General features: G+C 36.1%; 1 protein-coding gene across 3 annotated transcripts in view; it reads right to left on the reverse strand.

Moving 5' to 3' along the window:
* The window catches only part of LOC117167940 (tax1-binding protein 3 homolog), a 212299-nt gene that overhangs the window by 63685 nt on the left and 137065 nt on the right, over positions 1 to 11549 (reverse strand). The window contains exon 3 of one of the 3 annotated variants that reach the window (XM_033353195.1): positions 2372 to 2437. The exons of 1 other annotated variant lie outside the window; for it this stretch is intronic. In XM_033353195.1, the coding sequence (XP_033209086.1) occupies positions 2390 to 2437 (48 nt within the window). In that variant the 3' untranslated portion in view covers positions 2372 to 2389. Of the gene's footprint in view, positions 1 to 2371; positions 2438 to 7678; positions 7851 to 11549 lie in introns of those variants that run through there. One more of the 3 variants, XM_033353198.1, reaches the window with a different exon arrangement.

The raw sequence follows: 11549 nt of genomic DNA on the forward strand, positions 1-11549 counted from the left end.
AATTTTTATATAATATCCGTTTTTAAATTTCCCAGTTGTTCAAATCTCTAAAAAAAAGTTAAAATCCATATGACGTACAAAAAACAAACGAAATGCGCATCAAATGGCAAAAGGTCGTTCGGGCATCTCTGAAACTCATCGTTTGGCACGACTTGCACTCGCTAGATGTGAATTGTCCAAATTTACTTCCTGCAAATAATTCTGAGGCCTTCGTCCGTGCGGACTTACTCCCTCGCTATACAAAAGCACACGTCGAAATTTACATAGAATTTCGTATACTTAACGTCCCAAGTAAATTTATCACCTGACGTAAACTTACTATGTCCCACGCCGATTGAATAATTTCCATCGTGGGTCGTAGTAATTTCACAGTCGTCTGCAAATAGAACACTCATTTTAATTTCACATTATCACCTGAAGTGAAATCACATTACATCGCAAATAAGTACTTTGGTACCGTAAATTAATAAGGTGACATATTGTAATTTGAAAATAATCTGCACGTATAATTACTAGCTGATTGTAAATGTCATCAAAGCTTTTTTTACAGTGTATTTCGAAGAAAAAATATTTAATTGTATACTCTTAATTTAATTAACATCATAAGCACAATTTACATAAAACATTTACAATATAACTTCTAGTTACGTCGATGGATACTAAAAAAAATACACAAGGTTTTGTTGGCCGTTTTTCTTACTTACGAAGAAATTTCCTAAAACTTAGAGGAAGAGTAGTGAGATACTTTTTCTTTAATCCGACGTCAAATTAGGACCCAAAAATGTATTCATAGACACTCATGTTTGCATGCATATGTAGTGTATATTGCATTAAAATTAAAATACTATTGATAAAGATTGTGCCTTTGAAGTCTAACTTTAGGATTCTTAAGCACACATTTTAAAGTAGTTCATTATTTATTTCCAATGTGACTCCAAAGATTTACCTCTAGCGTGTGTGGAATTGCCCATATAGGCACCTAAGCGTACGGTAAATTAAAACAACGACCATATTTCTACATTTATATTCCAGGTAAGTGTGTATAATTCATTGCTAATGCATAGTATGTATTTTTCCATTGAAAAACAAATGATTCCTTATAACAAAATCTTTCAAGCAACACTTTCGACTACTTATTGGCGATTTTTTAGTATTTTTGTCACAAAAAAACGATTCCAATTACATGCAAATTTTTAATATGTTTTTGATCAATATATAAATCGTTTTTTAATGAGTTAAAAAATAAAATCTTGTCATCACCACTTCTAAGTACTTTTGGTGTCCTTTTGCACACGGAAATAAATCTGGGCGAATGCGGGTACAAGAGACCATAGAACCAATAATGTCCGCGTGGACTGGATGTCCAACGGTTTGAAAATGTAACTACGGTGGTTCAATTATTCTGGGACCAGCTTGATTCAGCTCGCGAACGCAAACGTACCAGTGTCCTGACAAGATTGATTCTGCGGATATGAGACAAGAGTAATCCCCCCACACCCGCCTCCGCCCAGATTTCTTTCCGTGTAGCAAAAAAAAGTGACCATAATTTATTGAAACTTTGTAATATGTCTTTATTGGTAAAAAACTGATTTTTAAATAACTGTTTATAACAAAATCTTATCGTAATACTTTCTTTTCTGTATCTAATTCCATACTTACCTTCAGGATACTTGTCATTCGCAGTGGATTTTCTATAAATTGTAAATAATATGCTATGCAAACTTTTTGCATTAAAAATAAGAACAATAACTAAAATTTAGTATTAGAAGATGTTGTTCTTGCGATCTTATGTTTAAATTACGCTTACCCCTGGTCCTTCGAGCAAATAGTAATTAATGGATTACTTGAAAGTAATTACATATTAAATGTAATTGATTAATTAATAAAATTAATAAATGATATCTTTAATACAACAAAATGGATTACCAATGAATTGTACACACTTGTTTAGGATAAAAATATAGAAATATGGTCATAGTTGTACTTTACGGTTGGCTTAGGATTCTCTATACAGAAAGATCCATTTTCCAAGGTGACCTCGTGACCTATTAGGCCTTAGACACTTTTTTTCAATTGACGTAAAACTGATTCTACTTTTATTTATTTAATCAATTGCTTCGTGGGACTCAGAGGAAACGAGGTATTTTCCAAAAATACAACTTTTTAGTTTTTAGTCCATAATACAATAAAATGGAGTTTCGAAACCTCGCAATTTCCAATATGAGCCTAAAAACCTTTTTTTCTTTTATTGACGTATATTTTTTGCCCCTAAAAACAGACAAGAATGGTCAAACGCGTTACCTATTATGAGTAACATTGTTTTTCTTTGGGAATTACAGCAAATTCTGTTTACTTCCACTCATCTCTGAGAAACTTTCCCACAAAGTAACTAGGTACAAAGGTACACAGTGTTTTTTTTAATCTCAGTGAGTTCCCGCTGAAAATAAAAAATGGAGATCTTTCAAAATGCCATAACTCGGAATCTATTAAAGATAGGAGATTATGTTAAAATAGGTTTTCTTATAATATTGCTCTACAATACGATGGGAATGACCCATCCACGTGAAAGTAACTTTTAGAACTGTTTAAAATATCGCGGGTTTGCAATTGATTTGTTCTAAAGATTTTTATATAGAAAATGATCCCTTAAAGAAGCTTCCTCATAAATCATTGCTGCACATGTTTTTTTTCGAAAATTTTAATAATTTTTCCGACGGAATTCTCCTCGGTGCTCTCTTCAATAATACTGCGTAAGACTCCCGCTCACGTACACGCGTCTATTTATACTGCGCTCCTAATTGGTTCAGCCTAAATGTTTTATAACTTAAAAACAAAAACCTTAACTGATTTTTGGAAAAGGAATTTTCGATTTATTTGTTACATTTGTATACACTATGTAAGGCCGGACATGATTTTTTTAAACTGATTAAAAGCTTAGAATAATTTTCAAATTAACAGTCTCAATCATTTTGAAGAATACCGTCAACTTAAATAAAATAGTAATACGTATTATTAATTATGATCGTACTTTAGTTCACAGAAGCTTATTCCCTAAATAATTCTTACACTGTTATTTAATATAATAGATGATAATTAATGTTTAATTATTTTAAAATAATATTTTTAATTAAATTCGTCGTGTAGAAGTGCCCGACGTACACGTTCCGGTTTTGTCAGGATTAGTTAGATTACAGAACGATAATCGTAGCTTCTAGAGCTTACAACTTGTAATAAAAACCCCTACCGAAGGTTTTCTCACGCTGTTGTCGCGATAGGGCTAAAGCCTGCAATTGACGTGTCTGTGGAACCTGAGGATGATCCAGTACCACTACATCCCTTGCAGGCAGATAGCACGAATGAACCAGAGGTTCAGTAATAAAAAAAGCGATTAAAATGGCAACATATCAACATACATGTAATGTACCTTTATTTTTTGGCATAGGAGAATGGTAAAAATGTGAGGTGAAAACACCATCGACTCTTATTACTTTAGTACCAAGAGCTAGCCACAAGGACAAATGAGCAGAACCTAGCAGACCAAAAAAGCTGAAAATCAGTAAACAGATTGCTTTCGGCTGTTGCGGTAGCTGCTATGAAAATGGAGGTGGAAAAGCAGCTTCCTATTGATAAGCTCCCTTTCGAGGATGTGGAAAACAAAGACCTAATTGTAGCTGACGGCATAGGTACTGGAGACAATGTACATCAAGTACCGGATTCACTAGAACCACATCCGGATATTAATGACGTGGATGTAGCAGCGAAATCCCAGAAAAATAAAAGCACTTTAAAAGCAATTTTCGCCGTGCTTTGCTATAGTTCCGATATGTAGAGCCAACACAAAGACAGGCTCTGCCAAAAATCTACACCATGAAGGATCTGCGGGCACTAATAAAACATCTAAACAATAAGGTTAACATATTACTAAAATCATCCACCTTCGATGCCTCGAGACATTAATACCAAGAATATTGGATGAGATTGTAGACTCTCAACGGCAGAGATTTGATGTACTTACTGCTAGACTACGACGGTGCAAGAAAAGTAATACAAGGCACGAAATCAAACCATTCAGGCAGATAGAAGAAGGTTCTACCGTGAACTAAATATATTTAAAAAAAGAAACCGAAGTCCTTTAATTGGAAGCCATGACTCACTATTAGACGGGTATCTGGGAACAATAGATTCATCACAGATTCATATGTTTCAGCGGCTTTAGAAAGGGCTAGTAAGCCTTATGCTAAAAGGAACTACGTATGTGTTGCCTAAAAAACCAGACGCTCAACATCTATCGGAATTTCGATCAATAGCCTGTCTTTCAACAACTTATAAATGCATTACAGCTATTATTGCAGTAAAGGTATATTATTACTGCCACGACCATGAAATTCTTATAGAAGAACAAAAAGTATGTTATAAAAGCTCACGAGGCAGTAAGTTTTCATCTCGTATATAGGTTTTGTTTTGAGTAATTTTACCTACTCGGTGTTGCCTCCTTCCGGTAGCCCAGAAGCTTCCAGAGAGAATTTCCTGAGTAGCGTATCATCAAAGGAACTTGCAAATGTGATATATTGAATACAAGTAAGCATTTTCTTCCCTAACACATGAATATTTTCTTGATGTCTTAAAAATTTTAAAAATGAGCCCACGCATCATGGACTTTATAATTCATGCAATGATGCTTCAGAGCACAAGAATCAAGTATTTTGATCATGGATAACTAAATCTACACGCATCACGACAGGTATCTTTCGATGAAACTCCTTCAATGCATTATGATTCTGTTTAGCGTTTCGCGCATTGTGCAAACCACGAAATGGTATGTTTCATGGGTTCAAAATACATGATAATGAGGATTGTTATTAACTGATCCATCTTATATATATGGATGACCTCGAGCTATATGCCAGTTTAAGCCAGAAACTGCAGCAAGTGATTTCAGTAATATCTCTATGGAGACTGTACTGGATAAATGAACTACCGGGCATTTAAGCAGGTGAGAATTTGGGCCAACAGAGCTAGAAAATGAGATTAACATCGATGTTACGGGTCAGGGCGAGCCATATAAATATCTGGGTAATCTTGAATCTAAGGGTTTTGAGCATAAGATAGTTTAAAAAAGCCTAATGGATTCCTTTTCTACAAGACTCACATTTGTTCTAAAGAGTTCTCTTAACTCGGCAAGCAAGATCAGGGCAATCAACATATATGCCATCCCTGCCCTCACATAAACATTTAGGCTCATCAAATGATTGAACATCGACCTTGAAAGGTAAACAGAACTTGAGGATTAAACGGGTAGTTCTACCACTACATACGTAGAGGGGTACGGGTTTTGTATATGTCAAGAGACTTTGTAAGTGACAAGATATATAGTTGAGACACTTTTTTAACAACAAGCGAGAAGTTCCGCTTTACAACACCATCTGTAAAGCAAATCTCGATTACGTTATTGAATTTTGTCCAGAGGAAGCCCTAAATATCAAGTCTGAAGCCATAAAAAAATTGGAAAGGCAGTAGAAACAAAAACCCGCCCACAATGAACATCCTAGAACGTTAGATCAAAATGAAGTTCCTAATGAGGCATTCAATATTTGGCTGAAATAGCGCGTCCTGTTTCCAGAAACAGAAGGATTCGTTATTGTGATTCACGACAGGGTTGTCAGCAGCAGAAATTATCGCAAGCATGAGTTACCTAAAAACGTGGTTGACGGATGCCGATTATGCGGAGATACCAACGATTATATGAGGCACATTATTGATGGTTGTCGCTTAATGGTTCTGAGAGAATTTACATACAGATATAATAATGTTTCCCCGTATGCTCCCGTTTCAGAAAACGAAGACTACGTATTATATTGGGAGGTTACTATCCAGACTGAACAATTTATCCTAGTTAATCAATCCATCATCCTGATGCATGAGAAAGAAGACGGAAACGTCTATATCATTGACATTGTTTGTCCACTTAATCAGAGTTTTCAGGCAACCTAGACCATTAGGAAGTATGCAATTAAAAACCTATGGAGTGGTAGGTGGTAGCTGTATGAAAGCACCGAGAGGCAAATAATGTCACCTTCAACGCTCACTGCCGCTGTGTAGGACAGCAGCGGCCAAATACGAACTCCCAACTACACGATTCGCCTAATTTTGTACTATTACAACATCTTCGCAACAAATTTAAAACATAATATTAAATTAATTCATAACATCTTCATCTCATCAGGCACTTTACTTGACCCGTGCCTGATGATGTCAAACTGAGTTCAATCGAGAACAAGTTACACACACACAATGAGTTTATGATAAATGCCATCAAAACAAAAGTTATGATCTGGATTAACGCTATTTTTCTCAACAACATCGATCTTAACTTTCTCTAACCACTTGTGCTAAAAGACAGTCATACGAGGTGTGGACAAAAAGTTCATAGACTAATTTTTTTTAGAAATGTTGCAAAGCTGTAGTCAATGACTGCGTTAGATGTCGCACTTACAAGTCTTGTAAGCATTCAGTAAAAATTTAAGTATCATCGGAGTAATACCTTTTAATCGGCGTTGTTTTTTGATGGATCATTATTTATCGGCGGTACCAAATGGAGAGATCCGATTTAATCGAGCAACGAACGAACATCAAATTTTTTGTCAAACATCGAAGAGGCTTTGGATTTCCTGCCCACAGTAATAACTGGTGATTAATCATGGACTTACGAATATGATCCAGAAACGAAAAAGCAAAGTGAGGAGTGGAAATTTGAGAACGAGCCTCGAGCCAAAAAGGCTTGCAAGAGAATATGTACCAACTGGCCAGACAGTTAATTCCTCTTTATATTTGGAGGTTTTAGAGCGTTTACGGAAGCGCATTCAGCGCGTACGACTTGAACTATGGGCGGTAAATGACTGAATACTGAACTACGTCAATGCGACAGCCTACACAGCCCTAAAAGTGAAGCAATTTTTGGCGAAAGAAAACATCGCAACCATGAAGTACCCTTCTTATTCCCCGGACCTGGCTCCATGCGATTTCTTTCTCTTGAAAGTGAGCAAAAAGCTTGAAAACTCGGGCTGAGTCGGGCTCGACTTTCCGGATCTGGCCGGTCTCGAGAATACTCGAACCAACCGGCTACTCGAAATGTTTGAGTACTTGAAGTTCTTCAAGTTTTCCAGTACTTAGAATACTTCGGCTTCTCAACAGTTTTAAATAATACAAATATTTTGGGTCCTAGAAATTTATGAGAATCCAAAATGCATTTAAATTATCGGAGTTCTTTTAGTATTTTGACGTCCGTGGAATTCCTGAATTATCTTTCAAAAATTCTAGGAGTTCAAGGAATTCAGACCAATCACGTATTTAAAGGAACTCACGGATTTCACGGGATGCATGGTGTACATGGAAATCAAGGAATTTAAAAAATTCAAGAAATGTTCGGAATTGAAGGAATTCATGGAATCAAAGGAAATCAAGGTATTCAAGTAAAAAAATCACGGAATTCGAAGAATTTAAGACTCTTAAGATATATTTTTTGGGATAAAATCAAAAGAAAAAAAAATTATAGCCAGTAATATGTATGTAATTCCATGAGGATGGGGAGCCAAATTTATGTTTAGCTTCTAAATCAATAAAATAAGTATGATTTGAACAATACGCCTTACTTTAATATGCTGTACACTTGATCTTCGCCACTGTCTTTCTCCATTACGGGATTCATAGTCCGGTCAAATTGGCTTGAAAACAGGTCATTTCCAGAAAACATTTAAAAAGATTTGATATCTATCGTACGTCGTTCCGTATGAGATCCGAATCAAATATCAAAAAGGTTTCCCTCTGGCCGCAGGGTGGAACCACACTTAAATCTAACAAACCGTCGAAAATTGGTTATTGGCTATTATTTCCAAAAGGATGTATCTAACGATAAAAATAGTTTAATACAAAAAATAGTATAATCAATAAAATTATTAATGAGAAGGGTTTTATGCATTTTGGTTGTGCCGACCACAGTTCCCGAGTAATCCACCCTTTGAGTAGGGGGTAAGTTTGAGCTCGAAGCCCGCACGCTCCCTATCTTGCACATACCTCGAAAAGGGTTGGCTTTTCGGTGAAAATATATAGGAGTTAAATTGTAGAACAGAAAATTATCCCTAAATGTTGCTAATTAATTTGTCGCTACATAAACAATTAAAGATAATATCAACATTTTACCGAAAATTAGTTAGTGACTTATTTTAGCACAACCTATGGGGTAGAATTTGTGTAGCGTTTTATTATTTGGTTTCCCCAACAGGCCTAATCCACTGCCTCAGTAGTATACACTGATAATAAACTATTTTTGCCTGTTTTCCAACCCCACAGTTCATTGGTTTCAACTTGTTTCAGAAGGTTTTAGCCTTTTATAATGCAAGAATAAATTGCTCTTCTGCAGCTACTACTTCACAGTGAGTAGAAACAGGGTTGTTTCAAGTTTTTTAAAAAATCCAGCAAGGATTAATTCAACAGGGCCACAAAATGAAATCGAAGTCCTCCGACCAAAGCAAGTGGACTATATGTTTTCGGGTGTGCTGATGACGCATCCGTGGCCCCTATGACCCCTACAAGTCAGGATCAAGGTCATTTAAAGATCAACTTCGTTGATTTGCGAGATATCTTTTTGAGCTCAGATTCTAAAAAAGCAAAAATTTTTACGTTCGAATATGTTTTTACCCACGGGTCCCCGTGACCTCTAGAGATCATATGAAGGCCATAATTACGCTGTCATTAACAAAATAAATTCACGAATAACGTGTTCGTTTTCTAGCGAAATATCTACGAAGAGATTTTATTTTATTCGGAGTAGTAGAATCTCTCTTGAGAGACAAGCAATAGTCCGCCATCATACTTATGTCCTAATAACCTTGTTATCTTCTTTCGACATCCTTGAAGTCTTGTTGAAATCTCTCACCATGGTTCTCTCTGAAGTTCTCCAAATTTTCCAAGAAGTAATCAATATGGGAGTGAAGAAAATAGATCTTTAAATTTATTAGACATCCCATTTCTCTATAATTTCTTAACATTCTATTCACAATATTCTTGTAATCAGCATCTTTATTATTTCCTAGAAATTTTTGTTGAACTTCTCTGAAGGTTTGCCATGCCGCTAGCTCCTTGTGCACCATTGTTCTTTCTAATTCTTTACCCTGCAACAGTTCCCTTATCTGTGGGACATAAAAGACTCCTTTATTAATCTTAGTTTTAGAAGTTTTGGAAACTTCTCAAAGATGTACATAAAGGCATCACTTCCTTTCGGTAAGTTCTTCATGGCTTTAATGAATTGTTTAATATGTAGAGGTGGGCGTTATTTTTAAATCTCCGATTAACTGCCAGCAGTGAAAATCATAATTCAATTTTTGGAGCAGTAAATGAAGATTATGATATTCTTCTTTTAGCACGACAGAATGACCGACTGGTATAGGAGCATATATGTTGCCATTATGGAGTAAAACAGCTTTTAAACTTCTTGTCGAAGAATCTATAAATAGATGCCAGTCACTAGTTTTATACTTAACGAACTTAAATTCATTTATTGGACCTTCCACATCGTTACAATGAACCAAATTCAATTCATTTGAAAAAAATTTCCTGAATGAGCAATCTCGATTTCGGTAGAAGGATATACGAGTTCCAGGAGGTAGATCCCCTTTTTATTTTAATCTAGATGCTACTAGCTCGGAAAGTTCTTTCGATAGTCTTGCGTCTTGAACCAAGTCACTCAGTTCATCTTGAGCCTGAATTATGCGAAGGTCCTCAAGGAACTCAAGCAAAAAGTGATGCCTGACGCCCTTGACCTAAAAATCAAGAAAATTAGGCTAACGAGAAACGGAAAGGCCCTTGTGGAACTCGGAAATTCCGCAAAAGGCAGCGCCGAGCTGTCGGCATCGAGGTCTTAGACATTGATTCAATTACCTACGCTGAGGAAGTCAAAGCGGCCGTAAGAAGCCACTGCGGGAGCAGACATGCTGGAGAGGTGCAGGTCAGCCTCACGAAAAGACCCTTCAGAAGGAATCTGAAGGCTTACGTAGAGCTGACAGAAGAGTCCGCCGCGAGGCTGGTACGTGCGGGACACCTAAAGATGGGTTGGGTGTCCTGTCGTGTGCAGAAGAAGACGGAGAGGATGCGCTGCTACTGCTGCCTCGACTTCGGTCACATGGCAGCCATTCGCGTGGGCCCTGACCGTACGAGGGCTTGTTGGAGATGTGGCTCTTTTCGAAATAATCGACAAAAACCAATTTTTGTGGGCTGCCCGTTAGATTTAAGGGTGGTTCCACCCATCAGCTAGAGGAAAATTCTTTTAATATTTGATTCTGATGCCATACGGAACAACGTACGACTGATATCAAAACTTCATAAATTTTTTCTCGAAAAAAGTCTAATTTGACTGGACTATCATGCTGTTTTGTGAAAACAATTTTTGAAGATTTCAGCAGACCTTACGAAATTCAAAAAGTACCTCGCGCGTGCTAGGTAACAAATAATGGCTGCTATATGGGAACAGCAGCCAACTGTTTTTCGACCATTGGAGTATTTGTCTGCTTTTTCAAGAATTTCAAATTGATAGACCCATTCTCATTAATCATTTAGGCCAAGTAGCAAACTTTTTGTAAGAGTTGATATTAATCAAGTTAAAGCGTTTTCGACAGCAAATTGAGTTTTCATGCCCGTTATCATTTCTTCTAAAAGCTCTGCATCTGATTGAAAGGTTTTTCCAAATTGATTTTGCAGAAACACTTCAATTTTAAACTACATCCAACCATTGGAAGTAGTTTGTTATCACGTACATTATCTTGTAATCGATACCTTTGCTTAATTATTCCATGGAGAGACTCCACTGCCCATCAAATTTTTGTGACGAAACGGGCTTGATTTGATTCTTTAAATGTCAATTGATTCGATTATCCTTTAACGCTGACATCAGTATGATAAAACCATTGGATTGCAATACAATCAAATTTTTTATATTTTTAGTGTAATTTTGGTTCTCATGAAATGGTTCTGCTGTCTAGTGCACGTCTGGTCGTTGTACAGATAGTAAAATGCCTACATAAGGGAACCTTTTTTGGCTCGAGTAAGATTTTCGCTGGTACTTATTAATGGTTTTCTGATAGCGAGCATATGTATCTTCAGAAATAAATATTAGCTCATTATCAGAATCAAATAACATTTTAGAGACTATCAGTAATATTGTTTTCATTCTAAAAATGATAGAACACGTATGTTTCTCAGAGACTAGATTTTTGGCACGAGAATTTCATTAATAAAAATTTAGCACAAATTCATTAACTCTGAGAACAAATAATAAAAATGGTTTTTAATTATATTTATTTTGTTTGTGAAAATAGGTGTATTATGAGTTAAATTTTAATCGCCCAAATATTCTCACATATTTAACCCTGCATACAAATGTTACTGGTTTAAGTGTCTTTTTCTCGCAATATCGATTGTGGCCACTCCTTTTTCAAGGCAATTAATTATTTTCATTTATACTTCCAAAAAAATTTTCTTTTTCGGCCAAGAATTGCTAG

Source organism: Belonocnema kinseyi, chromosome 2 (genome assembly GCF_010883055.1).
Source record: "Belonocnema kinseyi isolate 2016_QV_RU_SX_M_011 chromosome 2, B_treatae_v1, whole genome shotgun sequence".
Lineage (NCBI taxonomy): Eukaryota > Metazoa > Arthropoda > Insecta > Hymenoptera > Cynipidae > Belonocnema > Belonocnema kinseyi.